The sequence below is a fragment of the Python bivittatus genome, unplaced genomic scaffold (assembly GCF_059951505.1).
Source record: "Python bivittatus isolate LINGU-HERP-01145 unplaced genomic scaffold, Pbiv_v1 ctg000520_np1212, whole genome shotgun sequence".
Lineage (NCBI taxonomy): Eukaryota > Metazoa > Chordata > Lepidosauria > Squamata > Pythonidae > Python > Python bivittatus.
This window is the reverse complement of record NW_028277080.1, coordinates 3,723,028-3,743,152: the sequence shown is the minus strand read 5'-3', so window position 1 is coordinate 3,743,152 and position 20,125 is coordinate 3,723,028. Positions and strand designations below refer to the sequence as shown.

The 20,125-nt window shown below is 38.8% G+C and overlaps 1 protein-coding gene across 27 annotated transcripts in view; it reads left to right on the top strand.

The window, feature by feature from the left end:
• SUPT20H (SPT20 homolog, SAGA complex component) overlaps window positions 1-20,125 on the top strand; it is a 61,961-nt gene that overhangs the window by 36,272 nt on the left and 5,564 nt on the right. For 21 of the 27 annotated variants that reach the window (XM_088147546.1, XM_088147538.1, XM_088147533.1 and 18 more), the window contains 5 exons: window positions 176-488; window positions 1,064-1,218; window positions 2,245-2,303; window positions 3,675-3,803; window positions 17,825-17,930. In XM_088147546.1, coding sequence (XP_088003672.1) covers window positions 176-488; window positions 1,064-1,218; window positions 2,245-2,303; window positions 3,675-3,803; window positions 17,825-17,930 — 762 coding nt within the window. The remainder of the gene's footprint in view (window positions 1-175; window positions 489-1,063; window positions 1,219-2,244; window positions 2,304-3,674; window positions 3,804-17,824; window positions 17,931-20,125) is intronic. The other 6 variants (XM_088147557.1, XM_088147555.1, XM_088147559.1 and 3 more) reach the window with 3 other exon arrangements.

Below are 20,125 nucleotides of genomic sequence, written 5' to 3'. Positions count from 1 at the left end.
GCCATATGCTTCATTCATCAGAAACGGCAATTATTAACACAGTTTGCTGGGCTGGTGGTGGTGTTTTAAAGTGGAGTAAACTATCAGAGCTAAGTAAGATTCCACTAACCTTAGTTTTAAAAAACAACTGGCCTTTTATAACAAACTAGTGCTTTTTATTTTTCTCAATGAGCAGGGTCTGGAACTCCTAAGCCATCTACTCCTACTCCAACCAACACCCTTTCATCGACCCCACACCCTGCTGATGCTCAGAGCTCAACTCTGATTACCCATTCTGCTACCCTTACTCCCCAAGATTCAGGCTTCACCCCTCAGCCCACTTTGTTAACCCCGTTTGCTCAGCAGCAAATGTCTCTGAGCCAGGCACTGCCTGTAATGACCATTCCTCTTTCCACCATGGTAACTTCCGTTACTACAGGAACATCCTCCAACCAGGTCATGACAAACACTGCAGGACTTAATTTCATCAATGTAGTGGGCTCTGTGTGGTAAGTTGGTTATTTTATAGTTTATAGTTACTTTCCACCCTTAATTATGTTGCTGTGAGCCCATTGATGAGTGATGAACTTGAGATGGGTTAACTGATTAGATAATTAAATATATTTTTGTGCATTTATTTCATTCCACGTTCTTAAACATTAGCTGATAATCATAATTATGTAGACCTGATACAAAAAGTAAATCTTTAGCGTAAGTTTTAGAAAGCTGGTTTAGATTATTTATTGTTTTTTATTATTTCTTTTATTATTTTTATGTTATTATTTTACTGCTTATTTATTAATTTATTATTTCTCAGGGTGGTGACCATAAAGTAAAGCAGTATTCTGTCTTCCATTCTTATCATCATTGGAAGATGGTATCTGTTCATTCCTTGAGCAGTCTTCACATGTTATGCCCATTAGATGTCCTCTATGGATTTGGGTTGGGATATGAGGCATTATAGATATGAATAGATTTTATTCAAATGAAGCAAAAGATTTGGTAGTAACTTGAATAGTAAAACTGCTCCTGCATATTATTTCATGCCAAGTTAGTCTAATATTTGCCTATTCCTTTTGTACAGTGGAACACAAACATTAATGAGTGGTTCAAATCCCATGTTGGGGGGTAATACTGGTGCAGTCACCCCTGCAGGTATAAACCTGAGTAATATTTTACCATCAGGAAATCTGGTGCCAAATGCACTGCCTGCTGCAATGCAGCCTGCCTCTCAGCCAGGTCAGTATGAAAATCAGATATACTATAATGGGATGATGATGATGATGATGATGATGATGATGATGATGATGATGATGATGATGCCTATTGAAAGGAAAACTTGGGGAAATAATCAATAATGTTACTGATTAACTAACTAGTAAATTGCATAGTATTCAGTGATAGGCATTTTGGACTTGATTTACAAGTAATACCATCTTAACTATTGCCCTAGTTGGCAATCCTCTAGAGTTTTATTAAGTTTTGTAAGCATATGCGACTGAATTTTCTAACTCTGACATAAACACACACACACACATGCACATACACACAAATTCTAGGATCCATTCTGTAAGATAGTGTAGCTTGTGGGAGCTTTACTCTCTTTCCTCAATCCTCTGTTGATGTTTGGGAGCAACCATTTTTTATGGTGGCACCAATCTTCCAAATAACTTGCTTTTATCAGTTTTAAGATTAAAATTATCTTATTTGTGTAAGCATTTTAATTTGCTACATTGGTTTGATAATTTTAGCAGTTTGGGGTATTTTTTTGTGCTTTCAATTTGTGGTCTATTTTTAATCTTTTTTATGTGCATTGTACTTAGGATTTGTAAGCATTGTCAATTATTCTTGTGAAGCAGTATAAATTTATTAAACTAACTCTGATCTGCATCACATATATGCCTTCCTCTACCCTGACTTGGCAGTTCAGAAGAACTACAGTACTCTAAAAGCTTGAACCTATGCTGGGATTCAAGAATTAAGGTGTTTTAATTTAGTTCACTGAAACCAGATATATTGTACAGTTTCAAATGAACTCTACATTTAGCTGAGCTTTAAGATCAGAATATTTCAGTATTTAAAACTCATAGATTTTTTCTTATTCCACTAGAACAGGTATTTTGGAAAAAATATCTGTTTCTCTTGAAACGGCCAAAATAGCTTTTGTCAATATTAATGCTTAGCTATGCTGTTCACTTCCACTTTAGATGTAATGTAGAGGGTGGGGAAAAAAGCACAATATGTTCTTACCAAAATTAATCTCAGCAGGTGGCCCTTTTGGTTTAAAAAATGCTCCAGGCCTTCGCCCATTGAATCTTCTACAGGTATGATGATACACTGAGGACTGTTTTTCTGTATGATTTCTCAAGATGTGTGAGTGGGGAAATTAGATGGAAATACAAGTATTTTAATATCCTTTGATTAATTAGTAAAGCATATTATCCTGTTGAAAATATGGAAGGATATATGTCTCTCTTGACATGAGGTTGGAAAAGTAATGTGAAAATAAAAGAGAGGAAATTTTCATCACCAAACTTTGAGGCAAGGACATTGTGGACCTGGAAAGCCAATTCTTTATTTAAAATCTGCAAAAATATGCGGATTTTGCAGTAGCTGGGGTTAGGGGAAGCTCCCTCTTTTCAGCTATCTCTTCTTCTCCCACTGCCCCTGTTGTTATTATTTATTTATTTATTTAAATTTATTGGCTGCCCAACTCCAGTGGACTCTAATGTTGGGATTCTCATTGAGTTATCCATGCCTTCATTACATCCTGACTTGATAAGTACATTGCCCTCTATGTGGGCCTACCTTTGAAATGTGTCTAGAAGCATACTTAAGTATATAGCTGATAATTTGTACACAATGTTGGCAGTGCTTTTAATCTTTAAAATGGCTTGGAGTTTAATTATTGGATGGACTGTCTAACTCAATACTATTTTATTTGGACATTGAGGTCATGAGGAGAGGGCTCTTAAAATTTCCTTACTTTCTGAGATACAACTTTGGGCACATGGAGAAGGTCTTCTCCTGTATTGCTCCTAAGCTATGACATGCAGTCCCTTCAGAGCTGCACTCAGACTTAACTCTTTCTGCTTTCAGAAAATATGGAAAGACTTTCCTCTTCTGCTGTGTCTTTTCAGGTTGAGTTAAATAATGACTTTAACTGCTTTTATAAAATTGTGTTTGCTACTGTTAGTGCTCTGTAAACAAAAAGGTGAAACTTAATTAAGTACTGCTATTTCAGAAAGAAAAGTGGATGAGGTAGTTGTATGAGAAATCCAACAAACTAGCTAAAACACTCTGCTCAGCACTTGCTCAACTGCACCTCTTATTCCTTCTTCCAGCTGTTTAAAAGATTCCAGGCTTTGGTCTATTCTAAAGTAAACACATGATTTTTACTTAATGGGGTATAGAATTAGTTGATGTAGGTGATATGAATTCTGTGTGTATGTATGTTTATGATTGTATAAAGTTTCTTGCTGCAGAAAACGCTTTGGTCACTTTGATTTGGGCTTGCTTAGTGTGAATTTGCTCAATATAAAGTACAGTCCCCCCCAATGTTCTTGAAGTGGGAAGGAGCTAAGGGTACTGGGTTGTTCACAAATATGAATTCTAAATTAATTCTATACATTTGTGTGCATCACAGAAAAATTATGCAACTCTACAACACCTAATATCTCTTTAAACTTGAACAGCTTCCAGGTGGCTCACTGATATTCAACCCTCTCCAGCAGCAGCAGCAGCAGCAGCAGCAGCAGCAGCAGCTCTCCCAATTTTCATCTCAGCAGCCTACAACTTCTAGTCCTCAACCACAGGGAGATCAGGTAGGCATACTCATTAAAATAATATAATAAAAAAAATAAGCCCTGTGTAGATCTCAACATGACTCCTTTAAGTTATGCTGATGATATCACTGGACAGCTAGTCTCCACAATACAGTGCAATTGTCCTCAAAGGAAAGCTGTTGTGTACACATGAAAGTTTCTGTATGGGCTGGAATCCTGATAATGCAGTTTCAGTTCTCAGGGAATCTTTTGCCTGCCACAGGGAGCCTTCCTGTATGTGCAATCATATTGTATCCTTGGACAACCAGCTGTTTTTCTGATATACTGATATCACAACATTTCACAGAGGGAAGGGCTGCTCAACACTATTCTTATGCTTAGTTCTGCATGCAAATGCGAATCTGCATGTTAAATAAATCTGAATAGGTTAGCAAGTATGTGGAAACCATCTTGTAGTTTGCCTTACAGTGGCTGGCTGACATTTTTGTGCTTCCCACTGGTTAGCCAGTGGGAGTTCCAGCCAAATTAATGGGAGAATGAAATGCAGGACACTTGCAAAATGGTAAATAACTGCTGAAGAGAGTTTGAGGAGCAATCTTGGTGGCTATGTGGAAATGCTCTGGATCAACTTTTTATCTTTACAGCAGTGGTTATTATTACTCTGTAATATAATTATAGAGAGGTGCATATAAACAGGATTTGAAATAACCACTGCTATTCTCCCATTAATTTGGCTGGAACTCCCACTGGCTAACCAGTGGGAAGCACAAACATGTCAGCCAGCCACCTCCCTGCTTCTGTGGCCATTTGTCTCTCACTCTGCTTTTCTGGCAAAAGGCAAAAATCTCAAGTAGCTACTGTGAGTGGGGTGGGGAGCAGCAAAACCACATTTGGAGCAACTGAGAAAGATAATGGCAAGGTGCCATGACATGGTAATCAATAGAAGGTTGTATAATGCTAGGCACCTGACAGAAATAATCACTTGGATTCGCTTTATGTTAGGCTGAGGCCTTGAAGCAGGGCCAGTAAGGTCATGAGGGCTGGGTCTTGCATGATTATTTGGGAAGAGTTTGACCTTGTTGGGTCTGAGGAAGTGGACAGGATGCTTGTGGCTGTCAGTTCAGCCACCTCTGTGTAAGATTCCCTCCTGGCTGGTTAAGGCTGCCCAGGACAGGACATATGATCAGATTTGGGCAGGGGTTAATTCCTCCTTGAGGGAGTGGATAGTCCTGACAGCTTTTAAGGAGCAGTGTGATCTGCTCCCTCCTCAAGGGGCCCATTGCTCAACCCATCTAGTCTGGACAACTTTTGTCCAGCTTCCAATCTTCCCTTTTTAGGGAAGGTTGTAGAGAAGGTGGTTGTACTGCAACTTCACTGCAACTTTCTTCTTCTGGAAGAAACAGATTGTCTGGACCCCTTTCAGTCAGGTTTCAGGCCAGGGTATGAGACTGGGATGGCACTGATCAAACTCTTGGCTGACTTCTGGTGGGAGCAAGATGGAGGTAGTGCATCCATCCTGGTTATTCTTTTTTTTTTTTTTTATAAATTTTTTATTTTTTACAACAAACACAAACAAACAATAACATAAAAAGCATAAAAAAACCATCTTCCATTTTAAACCGTGTGTCAGCCAGTTACCAATCATTTGTGCCATCCTTTCATAATCTTCACTCATCATTTATATAGAATCTCATGTCATCTATCTAACACATATTTATATATTTATCAATTATCAATTATTATTCATTTGTTACTAGTCTATAACACCAGCTTTCATAATAGGATTTATATCATTTTTATCCATTGATTATATATATATATATATATATATATATATAGTAATTTATATCAGTTTGTCAAGTTTCTATTATATAATTTGCTGATCTATTACATTACTATATCTTTTCATCCAACCATTGATAAAACAGATCCCATATCATATAGAATTGTTTATCTTCTTGCTCTCTAATTTCAAATGTTAATTTACTCATCTCTGCACATTCCATAATTTTCTTAATGACTTCCTCCTGCATAGGTACTTTTTCATTTTTCCAATTTTTAGCAAATACAATTCTAGCCGCTGTCAGAACATTTACAATCAAATATTTCAGTTCTTTACTATATGTTTCAGGTATAATTCCTAATAGGAATATCTCTGGTTTAAAGTCTATATGTTGTTTTATCATTTTTTCCAACCATGTGTGGATTTTAATCCAATATCTTTTAGCTTCTGGGCATGTCCACCACATATGGTAATATGTACCGGGCTTCTGATGACACTTCCAACATTTATCAGACTTGTTCTTGTACATTCTCGCAATCCTTGCTGGAGGTAAATGCCACCTATAAAACATCTTATACAAATTTTCTTTATATGCAGTTGACATTGTCATTTTATAGTTTTGAGACCATAATTTTTGCCACTTCTCTAAATCAATTCCGTATCCAAAATTTTTCCCCCATGTGATCATTGTATCTTTAACCTGTTCTTCCTCCATCTTAAATTCTAGTAAATGTCCATAAAGTTTTTTAATCACCTTTTCATCAGTACCCATCAAAATTTTGTCTAAAACAGTCAGCTCATCATAAATACCTTCTGCTTTAAAATCTTTATCGAATCTAGATTGTATTTGCAAATATGAGAACCAGTTCATTTTTATACCTTGTTCTTCCAACGCTTGCATAGTTTTAAGTTCACCCTTTTCATTCAATATCTCAGTATATCTAACTGTTTGTTCCTTTTTATATGTTATTGAATAAGAAAAGGCTTCAATAGTGGATATCCATCGTGGAACTTTTAAATAATATTGTCTTCTTGTCTTCTCCCAGTTTAAAAACAATGCCTCTCGAATATAATGCCTTCTAAAGTAGCCCTGTGTTTTCGTTCCCTTATACCATAAGAAAGCATGCCAGCCCAACAACAGGTCATGTCCCTCTAAGGTCAATAGTCTATTATTTCTTAAAGTTATCCAGTCCTTTACCCACATCAGATTTGTCGCCTGATAGTATAATTCCCAGTTAGGCAAGGCAAACCCACCTCTTACTCTTGCATCTTGTAGTAATTTAAGCTTTATTCTTGCCTTTTTACCCTGCCAGATGTATTTCAATACAATTTTATTTAAATCATCAAAAAACTCTTTCCCTAAACGAATTGGAATTGTCTGGAATAGATATAAGATCCTAGGCAATATATTCATCTTAATAGTGGATATTCTCCCAATCATTGATAATTGTAAATTCTCCCATTTTGTCAGATCTATTGCAATCTGTCGTTTAAGTTTAACATAATTATCCTCCTTCAATGTACTACATCTTGGTGTAATATATATCCCTAGGTATTTAACCCTGTTTGTGACCTGTATTTCCAAGACTTCTTCCAATTCTTTCTTTTGCCTTGCTAACATATTCTTTGTTAATATCTTTGTTTTATCTTTGTTTATTTTTAATCCTGCTACTTTTCCATATTCTTCTATCTTTTCAATTAATTTAGGTGCTGTTTCCAGTGGGTCCTCTAGTATAAATACTAGGTCATCTGCGAAGGCTTGCAATTTGTACTCTTCCTTTTTGATCTTCATTCCTTTTATTTCTTTCTCTTCTCTTATATTCCTGTTCAACACTTCTAATGTTAAGACAAACAACAAGGGCGATAGTGGACAACCTTGTCTCGTCCCTTTTGTTATGTCTATCTGTTCTGTTAAATCTCCATTTATCATAATTTTTGCAGTCTGCTTGTGATATATTGTTTCAATGGCTTGGGTAAATTTTCTACCAAAGCCCATTTGTTCCAATTGCAGTAGCATAAATCGCCAATTCACGTTGTCAAAGGCTTTTTGTGCATCTAAAAATATCAAGGCCATTTGCTTTTCAGGGTGTGCCTCATAGTATTCCAATGTGTCGAGAATTACTCTCATGTTGTCTTTAATTTGTCTCTTTGGCAAAAATCCGTTTTGATCAACATGGATAAAGTTATTCAAATATCTTTTTAGTCTTTCTGCCAATATTGAAGCAAAAATTTTATAATCTGAATTTAATAAGGATATAGGTCTATAATTTTTAACCTGTTGTGGGTCAGCGTCCTCCTTTGGTATAAGTGTAATATATGCTTCAGTCCATGTTTGGGGTATCCTCTTCTTTGTCATAACCTCATTCATAACTTCCAATAGTTGAAGGCTCAATATGTCCTGGAAGGTTTTGTAAAATTCCACTGGCAGTCCATCTGGACCCGGGGCTTTCCCGACATTCTGCTTTTTTAGAGCTTCTATTAATTCCATCATAGTTATATTCCCCTCTAACATTATTTCAATGTCTTTAGGTATCTGAGGCAATTTCGCTTTCTGTAAATATTGTCTTACTTCTTCTTCTTGTACATTCTCTTGATAATACAATTTTCCATAGTAGTCTTGTATAATTTTTTTCTTGTCCTCATTACCAAAGCAGATCTGTCCTTCTTCATTTATCAATTGATTAATCCTTTTTGATTCTCTCTCTTTTCTCAGTTTATAGGCTAGCCATCTACCTGGTTTATTTGCATCTTCAAAGTAATTCTGTTTAGCACTTCTAATTTTTTGTGCCAGTTCCTCCTTTTCCATTAATCCCATTTTATGTTTAATTAGATCCATTTTCGCTTTAATATCTTTTTTGCGGGGATTTCTGTAACTCTTCTTCCAATTTTTTATGATCATTCTCCAGTAGTTTAAAAGTCTTTTTCTGCGTTATGTTTCTTTTCCTTGTATAATCAATTATTAAACCTCTTGTATAAGCCTTCATTGTATCCCAAAGATTCTGTAATGATGTATCCTCTTTTTATTTTCATTAAAAAAGAAGGTAAGTTCTTTCTCTATTTTTTGTTTGAAATCTTTTTCTTTTAGTATCCTATTATTTAAAGTCCATCTAAATCTCTTCCATTGTCCTTTCCAAATAACTACCATTGGGTTGTGGTCGGCCCAAGTACTTATTTGTATTTCAATTTCTCGAATGTTAGCAAATAAGTCCGCTGACATCCATATCATGTCAATTCTAGACCAAGATGTATGTCTGTCTGAATAAAAAGTATATTGTTTATTTGCTGGATTTCTTTCTCTCCATGCATCTTTCAAGTCTATTTCTTCTATCATTCGAAGGAAGGATTTTGGCAATGTCTTCCTAGTTCTCTTTGTCAATTTCTGTGTTTTATAGTCCAATTGATCATTCATTATTCCATTAAAATCTCCCATCATACAGATGTTAACATAGTCCAATTCAGCTATTTTCATATGTAATTTCCTATAAAATTCTTCTTGATTGTCATTGGGAGCATAAATTGCAATTAAAAGAATTTTAACATTATTATCTATTATTTCAACCATCAAAATCCTTCCATCATCATCCGCATAGATTTGTTCTGCTGGCATTGTATCTCTAATATATAGGACCACTCCTCTTTTTTTACATTGTGTCAAGGAAGTAAATAATTTACCCAGTTTTTTTGCTGCAACAAATATTCGTGTTGTTTTTTGATATGTACTTCTTGCAGACAAATTATATCAAACTTTAACTTCTCTAATTTATGAAATACTTTCCTTCTTTTAATAGCCAGATTAAGTCCATTTATATTGATCGTAATCAATTTTCTTTCCTCCATGTTAGGCTTTATACGAGGGTTTAATTGCTCTAGTAGATCTTACTTCTCGTTGTTCTCTGGGAACACCATCTCCCCCACTTTCTTCTTTTTCTTTTCCAGTTGCTGCTGCACCTTCTTCTTGAAACTCAATTAACGATTCTTCCTTTTGTGTGTCTTCTTCTTTTCCTTTAAAGAATTCTGAATAGAATAGCTCTGCTTTTTGGACTGTATCAACTCTTTGTCTTTGTTCCTGCCAAGTGAACTGAAGACCTTCTGGAATCAACCATCTGTAGTTTACTCCTCTTCTAAGTAGCTCTTTAGTCAGGAATGAATATTGCCTTCTTATATCTCTTACTTTTCTTGGCACCTGCTTCAGGACTACGATTTCTTTATCTTTGTACTTTAGTGTTTTCTCTCTTGCCACCTGGAGTATCTGTGCCTTAATAGTTTTTTTAGTAAATCTTATGTGTACTTCTCTTGGTAGTTTATTTCTCATTGCATATCTCGTATAGACACAAAAAATTTCATCCATCCCATCTGACATCTTCTCTGTGGTTATCTCCAATGCTTCTGCCAGTATTTCTGTCATTATTTCCGCAAGGTTTTCACCTTTTCCTTCCTCTATGTTTTGAAATCTCAAATAGTATTCTGATTTATCAATTTCCCATCCTAGCAAGTCACTCCTGGCTTTTTCGACTTCACTCAGTCAAGTATCGATATCTCCAATTTTCTTATCTCTTTGTATGTCTTCATCTTCAATTTTCTTAAATCTCTCCTCATATTTTGTCATCATCTGTTGTATACTTTCATCTGTCTTTTCAATTCTATGCTCAATATTCTCCGTCCTCTTTCCAGTCTTCTGAATTTCTTGCATAATTGCCTGTAATGTCACTTCCTTCTCTTTTTCATATTGTATCATTGTCTGAATTGAACGTTGTCTCCCAGGAGGTGAAGAGGAAGCTACTGACGTTGATGGGATTGGGGCTGTTATTTTCTTGCTCATCTTGATGCTTAAAGCTGCAGAAAAAAGAAAAGAGGGAGAGAACAAGGCAAGAACCACAGATACTATTCCACAAAATGAGAATGAAAAACAATAGAAAGGAGATAAAAAAAACCTGGAAATAAAAGGGAATGGAAAAGGAAAAACCTTCAGGCACTTGTCCGCCTTAATCCAATAGTATACAGTTAAAAAAAATTAAAGGAAGAGGAAAAGAAAGCTAAATTTCTTTTCTTTTAAAAAAAAAAGAAAACCAGCTGAAGAGAAGGTAGAGAGGAAGAAAGGAACAAAAAGAGAAAAAAAAACAAAAAAAGAAAAAGAAAAAAAAAACAAGGCTCTAGCAAGAAGTACGCTACTGCCACTAAATGTCCAAGGCTCTTGTGACTAAATCAGGCTTTCCACCTTAAACATTTTCAGAATCCACTCTCCGCTGTCTTGTTTATAGTTATTCAGGTGGCACCTATATAAACAGTTTGTGATGCACTTCGCTATCTTTTTAAGAGTCCTTGAATATGAGTAAAACAAGTCACAGTAGAAAAAACAATATATATATATATATCCAAGCCTCTAGGTGGCAGTGCTACTTTCTTTCATTGGCTTTCGCTTCGCTTTTCCTCTTTCCCAGCCGGGGAGAGAGGAGAGAAAAAAAAAGAGAAAAGAAGAGAAAAAGAAATATGCTTCTTAAAACACTAAAAAAAAATCTTAGTCCTAATGCTTGAAATCAGAAATTATTGAGTATCAAACAGAAAAGCCAGTCCAGTTGAGTTTAAAAATGAAATAAACCACACTCTGCCAGATTCAAGTCCATAAAAAGGGAAAGTTAAATAACTAAAAAGAATTTTCCCAAAGGCTTAATCTCGCCGCTTAGTCCCACTTTTCTTCACTTTTAAAAATTCACTTTGGATTACTTAGGGTGTTCTCTAAGCAAAACTGAATAATAAAGGTCCATCTCACCCGGTTGACACACTTTCTTCTTCCGTTTGGAGCTGTCCCGGCTTTTGCAGTCTCAATGGCTGCCGCTCCGTCGCTGGTTTCAGGGACTTCTCCCGGATCAACCAGAGATTTTGCGATATCCCTGGGATCAACAGGACGTGCCCTATCTAGTCGCCGTCTCTACGGGACGGCTTAGGTCCTTCGGGACCGTCCAGCATCGGAGATATCAGCTGCGATCTTGGGAGCTCCAGATCGCACACCGTACCGCCGCGACGCCAGCTCCGCCTCCCCCATCCTGGTTATTCCTGACCTCTCAGTGGCTTTTGATACCATTGATCATGGTATCCTTCTGGATCAGCTCCGGGAGTTGGGGGTGGATGGCACTGTACAGGTGAAACTCGAAAAATTAGAATATTGTGCAAATGTTCATTTATGTCAGTAAGGCAACTCAAAAGGTGAAACCAATATATGAGATAGACGCATTACATGCAAAGCGAGATATGTCAAGCCTTACTTTGGTATAATTGTGATGATTATGGCGTACAGCTTATGAAAACCCCAAATTCACAATCTCAGAAAATTAGAATAGTGTGAAAAGGTTCAATATTCTAGGCTCAAAGTGTCCCACTCTAATCAGCTAATGAATCCATAACACCTGCAAAGGGTTCCTGAGCCTTTAAATGGTCTCTCAGGCTGGTTCAGTAGGAATCACAAGCATGGGAAAGACTGCTGACCTGATAGTTGTGCAGAAAACCATCATTGACACCCTCCATAAGGAGGGAAAGCCCCAAAAGGTAGTTGCAAAAGAAGTTGGATGTTCCCAAAGTGCTGTATCAAAGCACATCAATAGAAGGTGATGTGGAAGGGAAAAGTGTGGTAGAAAAAGGTGCACAAGCAGCAGGGATGACCGCAGCCTGGAGAGGATTGTCAGGAAAAGGCCATTCAAAAGTGTTGGGGACTTTCACAAGGAGTGGACTGAGGCTGGAGTTAGTGCATCAAGAGCCACCACACACAGACGGATCCTGGACATGGGCTTCAAATGTCGTATTCCTCTTGTCAAGCCGCTCCTGAACAACAAACAACGTCAGAAGCGTCTTACCTGGGCTACAGAAAAAAAGAACTGGTCTGTTGCCCAGTGGTCCAAAGTCCTCTTTTCTGATGAGAGCAACTTTTGCATCTCATTTGGGAACCAAGGACCCAGAATCTGGAGGAAGAATGGAGAGGCACACAATGCACGATGCTTGAAGTCCAGTGTGAAGTTTCCACAGTCTGTGTTGATTTGGGGAGCCATGTCATCTGCTGGTGTTGGTCCACTGTGCTTCATTAAGTCCAGGGTCAACGCAGCCGTCTACCAGGAGATTTTGGAGCACTTCATGCTTCCTTCCGCAGACGAGCTTTATGGGGATGCTGACTTCATTTTCCGGCGGGACCTGGCACCTGCCCACACTGCCAAAAGTACCAAAACCTGGTTCAATGACGATGGGATTACTGTGCTTGATTGGCCAGCAAACTCACCTGACCTGAACCCCATAGAGAATCTTTGGGGCATTGCCAAGAGAAAGATGAGGGATGTGAGACCGAACAATGCAGCGGAGCTGAAGGCCGCTATTGAAGCATCCTGGTCTTCCATAACACCTTAGCAGTGCCACAGGCTGATAGCATCCATGCCACGCCGCATTGCGGCAGTCATTGCTGCAAAAGGGGCCCAAATCAAGTACTGAGTACATATGCATGCTTACACTTTGCAGAGGTCCGATATTGTTCTATTTCCAATCCTTGTGTTATTGATGTCATGTAATATTCTAATTTTCTGAGATTGTGAATTTGAGGTTTTCATAAGCTGTATGCCATAATCATCACAATTATACAGAAGTAAGGCTTGACATATCTCGCTTTGCATGTAATGCATCTATCTCATATATTGGTTTCACCTTTTGAGTTGCCTTACTGACATAAATGAACATTTGCACGATATTCTCTTTTTCAAGTTTCACCTGTATGTGCAGGTTCTTCTCCTCCCTCTGGGACCAGTTCCAGTTGGTGTTTATGGGGGGAGAGATCCGGCCCACGGCCTCTACCTTGTGGGATGCTGCAGGGCTCAGTTCTCTCTCCTCTCCTGTTTAACATCTACATAAAGCCACTGAGTGAGGTCATCTGACAGCTTGGGGTGAGGCATCATGAGTAGTTTTATAAAGTAATTCAGCTATATATCTTGAGTGATGCTGTGGATGTCCTGGAGGATGCCTGGAGGCTGTGGGGGCCTGGATGGGGTGTAGCAGGCTTCAGCTCAATCCAAGCAAGACTGGGTGGGTTTGGGTGTCTGGACCTCCTGGTGCCAGGGACCTCCCATCTTTGATTCTGGATGGGGTGGCACTGCCTCAGACTGACTTGGGTCCTCCTGGGCTTGCAGCTCCTGCTTGAAGAGCAGGTGGCAGATGTGGCTAGGAAGGCCATTGCATACCTGAGGATCAGTTGTGCCCATTCCTGTACCACTTCTCATGGATGACTATGCCCTCATGACTTCCCATCTGGACTACTGCAACATGCTCCATATGAGGCTGACCTTGAAGAGCATTCAGAAACTTCAACTGGTGCAGAATGCAGTGGCATGGGTAATTAATAGTGCTGGTTGTTCTTTGCATGTAACACCACTACTTCATGAGCTGTGTTGGTCGTGACTGTACTTCCAGGTGCAATTCAAGGTGCTGGTTGTCACCTTTAAAACCCTTCATGGCTTGGGGCTGGGTTTCTTAAGGGACCATCTTTTCCTGGTTGTTTTTACCTATCCCATCCAGTCCTGCAGGATGAGCATGCTCCGAGTCCTGTTAGTTAAGGAATCCAGGTTGGCGGAGCCCAGAAGACAAGCTTTTTCTGCCGTAGTGCCCACTCTTTGGAACATTCTCCCTCCAGGATTAGGTTGGCCCTGACCTTCTTGCCTTTTGTAAGGCCCTAAAGACCTGGCTTGTGCTCGGGCTTGGGGCCCTGAGTGTGTGAAGGGACCTGTTTCCTGACTAAGTGGATGATGCCTTGTTGCTGCTGTGTATTTTAATTTTTTTTATATGTATTTGTTTTATTTTTATTATTGTTGCCCAAAGTTGTTGAGATGGGCAGCTATATAAATTGATTAAATAAATAAATAATCTTTCACTATTCATCATGGCTTTGCTCAGTTGAGACTTTCATTAGGTTACCAACCTTAGTCATACCCTTGCCACATGCAGCATTCCCTGCTCCTGATAGGGCAAAATACTCATCAGCTTTGCCACATATTGGTCAATATTTAATTATATATCAAAGCTTTGGAATTTGACTATTTATCAGGAATTGTGGTTGATTGAGCTTTGCAGGGGGCTGGCAAAAAGAATTGTTGGAAAAGTGGAAATTATTCCTGATGTCAAGGAATGGTTGTCAGAAATGTGTGATTTATTTGTTTTGAAAAAGGCAATATTCTTTACCAATCAAAGGATGCAGCAATATGTGTTACTATGGCAGTATGGCAGAGGTTCTGTGATAATTTACAGTAATATCTTGTATTGTTCATATTATAGTAGTGAATTCATTGGTAAACCAGTGGCTATTGATAAGTATAAAATACAGTGGTACTTCTAGTTACGAACGCCCCTCCTTACGAATTTTTCAAGATACGACCAGCTCCGGCCCCAAAAATTTACCTCGACATGTGAACTCCGCCTTGAGTTACGAACTGGATCTGCGGCCATTTTCCCTGCTGCCACGCGGTCGCCGCTTCCTGTGGGCGAGATCGCGGTAGCAAGGAGACGTTTGGTGAGGCTTGTGGTGTGTTTTGTGGCGTTTGGAAGGTTTTTGGGTGTGCTTGTCAGCATGGCGCCAAAGAAAATGCAGAGCAGGCTGGCAACTGACTTTAGACAGGGTTTTCCCCAGAACTGAGCCTGCAGCTAAGAGGCAAAGAAGAGAGGAAACCCCTGAAGGAGATCTCCCCGATGTCCCTTTGGAGGGAGACTCTCCCTCCAAACAATAACTGCCTCCCCACCCCATTCTCCCTCTTCATACTGTGCTGTACTGTACTTTTTTCATGTTTTTGAGGTTTAAAAATAAAATGCATATGTTTCAGAACTGTTTAGCCATATTTACACTGAACCTTATGGGGGAAATTTACCTCGGGGTGCGACCAAATTCGGAGGCCAGATTAGCCGTATTTACATTGAACCTTATGGGGAAATTTGCCTCGTGGTGTGACCAGATTCGGAGGGCGGAACGGATTAACCGTATTTACATTGAACCTTATGGGAAACTTTACCTCGACTTGCAACCAACTCGAGTTGCAACCAGAGTCACAGAACGGATTAAGTTCATTACTAGAGGCACCACTGTATAAGATTTTTCCTTTTTTTCCCCTTTAGTTTGTATTTTTAGTTTGTACTTCTAATTTTTTTTAAAAAAAATTCTTCTCTGTGATTCAAGAGAGACAGTTTGGTGTTGTGGTTAAGGTGCTAGCCTAGAAACCCAGAGACTATGAGTTCTATGCCTCCCTTAGGCATAAAAGCCACCTGGGTGACTTTGGGCCAGTCACTATCTTTCAGCCCAACCCACCTCACAGGGTTGTTGCTTTGGGGAAAATAGGAGGCAGGAGTATGTTGTTTTTGTCTTGGAGCAGTTGTGACATGATTGAGTCTTGGAGGATATTATCCCTAGTCTGTTGCCACAGTTGGATAACTCTGATTGTTTTTTGGCATGCTGATGGCATCCCACCTCACAGGTGGATAGTGCCTGTTAGATTGGCCCACCCCAAGCACCTGATGGACCTGGTTGGGTTGGATAGACTGAGCTTGGGTTTTCCATGAGATTTAGTGGGCAGTCCAGCTGAGAGCTTGGTCACAGCTTGGAATGGGTGAACGACAGAGGCTTTAGACTGTATTGCCCCTAAGTGGCCTCTTCCTGTGCACCTTGGCTTTATGAGGAAGTCCAAGAGATGAAGCACCAGAAGAAATGTCTGGTGTGCCGTTGGAGGAAGATGAAGAGTGAATCTGACCAAACTTGAGGAAGAACCCACATTAGGGATTACATTGTGGTGATAAGGATGGTGAAATAACTATTTCTTTGCCCTTATTGCATCCGCCGATAGCTGTCTACCACCTCTGTTTAAAGTAACCCTGTCCCTGTTAGGGAGGAATGGCTCACAGGACCATCTGCGGGGCTGCTGTGAGGAATATTCCTACTATGTAGCAGATAAAGTTGCTGCATTCCACTCAGAGTTGGACTCTGATTGGACAGGTTCAGTTGAGATCCCTGAGGCAGGGGCTTACAAAGTTAACTGAAGTGAGTTTGGTTCTGTGACTCCGAAGGAAGTGGACAGGGTTCTTTTGTGTGTAAGCTCAGCCACCTGTTTGTTTGATCCAGGTCCCTTGTGGTTGGCTTAAGGCCACCCAGGAGGTGACCTGTGGTTGGGCCCACATAGTGGTGTCTGCTTCTCTAAGGGAGGAGGTGGTCTCCTTAACCCTGAAGGAGGCTGTGGTATGCCCTCTTCTTAAGAGACCAACACTCTACCCAACCATCCTGGATATTTCCATTCACCCTCCAGTCTCCCTTTTCTGGAGAAGGTGGTGGAAAGGGTGGTTGGGCTCCATCTCTAGAGGACCCTGGAGGAAATGGATTATCTGGACCCATTTTAGTTCAATGCTAGGCATGTATGGGAGGGGAGTTATTTCTCAATAAGGCTCAGCTTTAGTACCTTCTAGAACTATGTTCTGTGTTGGTGCAGCCTCATAGGTGTGAATACACAGATGACAAATTGAAGAACTACAGTTAAAGGTAAACAACTTCTGTTTGAGGTATGCTTATGAAATAACTGTAAGAACTCATGGTGTATATACTTAATTGTGGCTTCCATCAGAGTTAATACAATAACGTTTTTGCTGTAAAGTGGTAAAATTACTAGGAATTATTGTTGTACGCCACCCAGAGTCATTTTTTGTGAGACGGGCAGCTATACAAATTAGATAGACAGACAGACAGATATTGCTGAAGCTGTCTCCTCATATGCAAAATCTTGTTTTCAGGAGGTACTCAAGTCAGAAGACTCACAATCAATTAACTACTTTGCTGATTAGCTTGCTTCGGTTCTGCCATTATAAGGAAAGGTGGGGGGAGCTAGAGGACTAACCGTTGAGCGCAGATGGACTGTTATCTGTCTATCAGGAATGCCCAAGGTTGACCAGGAGAGACCCAGCGAAAGGCGCAAGGAGGACTATGGGATGGAAGGGGGGTGGTGAAGGGAAAAATGGTTAAGTAGAGTTTGGCGCGTGCGGGCTTTTTAGTTTCAGCAATACTTTGCAGACCTGTGTACTACTACTCAATAAATTAATCTTTCTTTGAACTTATCTGAGTTTCAAGAGGAGTCACATTTGTTGGGGACTGAGTATTGCAGATCATCACAACTCATTAGTTATGTACCAAACTAAGAAATGCTTTGAAAAGTACTTCTTTCTAAGGGAAAATAAATGTATTAAGTATACAGATCATAAATATATTTTGATATATCAATTTTTTTGCCAGGGTTCTGAGGAAGCCCCCCCAAACCAGGATCAACCCTTAACTGCTCAGCAAACTGCTATTGTTAATTTGACTGGAGTAGGGAACTTTATCCAACCTCAGACAGCAGGTATGTGTTTTCAGGAACCACCTTATAGAATGTTCCTCTGCAAATTTGTTTTTAAATCATGTTTCCTACTATAGGAGTACTCTGGCAGTAAATATACAAGTCAAAACAGGTTATGTGTTGCATCTGCCCTATATGGGGAGGGACAGTAATGGGAACATGTCAAACGTTTGGATGAGATTGGAATGGCTATGTGTAGATATGTAAAAAGCAAATGTGGAGAAAAATAGAAATATACACATTATGTAACATTATTTACAGATCTTAAATTTTGTTTTTAAAATATCAAATATTGTGTTGTTAAATTTGCATTCTTTATTAAAATAGTTACCAATTAAATAAGTTAGTATATTTGTTTTATCCATGAACAAAGTAAAATCAGACTTCCAGTTGACCAAATTTATGCCTTTTTTTGACTAATTCCCAGTCCTTGTCCCCTAAATATCCTATTTAGTTGCCTTTTTTTCCCGGTCTGGGCTGGTTAGAGGCATAGAAGGGAACTGACCAGATCAAACAAAAATATAAATGAAACAACACATAAAGCCATGTGCCCTTTCAGATTATTGTGATTAGCTACAATTAATGCTTCATGAATGGTATAAACTCAAGAAAGATATAAAGATATAAAAATTGAAACTTTTAATTTTGTAAGGACATTTTTACTATTTTTTGAATGTTTTATTTTCAGTATTTCCATACTGTCAGTTACATAACTCTAGGCTGTTTACAAATCAAGTCATAAAAACCATAAGCATCAACTAAAAAAAAAAAATTTAAATATTCTGATCAGATAGGAAGAATATAGATGTTAGGCCTATCAGAAAAGCCATGTTTTCACTGTTTTTTTTAAGGTGACTAAATTGGAGGCCAGCCAGATCTTAGAAGGGAACCATATTCTTGAGGTAGTGCAGGTTAAAACTAGCATCTTGAGTTGTACTCAGAAACCTACTGGAAGTTGGTGCAGCACTCTCATAGTAAGTGTTATGTTGCTGAATTGGCTTATATCTATTGGTGTGCAAACTGTTGCATTTTGCACTAGTTTTTTCCATGTATTTTTCATTGGTATGACACATTACAGTAATCCAATATTAGAACAATAACTTTAAGTCAATGCCTGAGAAATCTTTAAAATTGATTTCTAAATATTTGTTCCGACATAGCATGCAGAAAATAGAAAATATGCAGGATTTTTCAACATTCTGGTAGTCCATATAGATTTGTATGTTTTCAATATGTATCTCTAATCCCCCCCCCCTCTTTTCTGAAGGCTAAACATATCAGTCTCAGGCTCTCCTCTAAAGCCTTAGTTGATCACCTCTTCATCCAAGTCATTAGTGAAAATGAGGAACACTGGGTCCAGGACTGAACTGGCACTACAGTTGATAGCTTGCTCCAGTGTTGTGAGGAACTGTTAGAAGCATTCTGTGATTTTCAAACCAGATATGAATCCACCTAATAAACATACCACAGAGCTCATACTTTAATGAACTGGCTAATTGGAATGTCATGCCAAAGACTATGGTTATCTACAGTAATTTAAAACAAGCATAAAAAAGATTAAATTTCACTTTAAAAAGTAGCCATACTATTAATATTAAGATAACTACAATTACAAGAAACCAGTGAAAACATTAAACCCCCAAAGCACAGTGGAAAAACAAGTTTCATTGTTTTCCTTAAAGCTAAGAGTGTATCATCTAAACATTGGATGGCAAGCTGTTCCACAAGACTTTGGTAGCTACAGAAGGAGCCTGTTTTCTTGCTCTCAAGGGGTAGAGATATGGACCATTCCTTCCTGATGTGCACGCACAGGATATACAGATTCTGCTTGGAGCAGATGGTCCTGGACCTGAGCAATTACTGTAAAGGCTTTATAGGTCATAAACAGAGTTTTGAAATGGATCTGAAAACAAACAAGTAGCCAATGCAGTGACCACAACATTGGATTTTCTCACCCGTCAGCAAGTGTGCTGCTGCATTCTGAATTAGCAGATATTTCCAGTTATAGTAAATGGAGAATTTGTTAGGGACATTCTCCTTGAACACTGTTGCCAAACTCCTGTTAGCTCTTTGTGCTTGCTTCGTTTGGAAACTGGCTTCTGCAGTCTCTGCAATACTTACTTATTCAGCAGAAAGCAAGCACCAAGTGACAGTAAGTTGGCAACTCTCAAGGTTTGCATTCAGAACTATTTATGAAA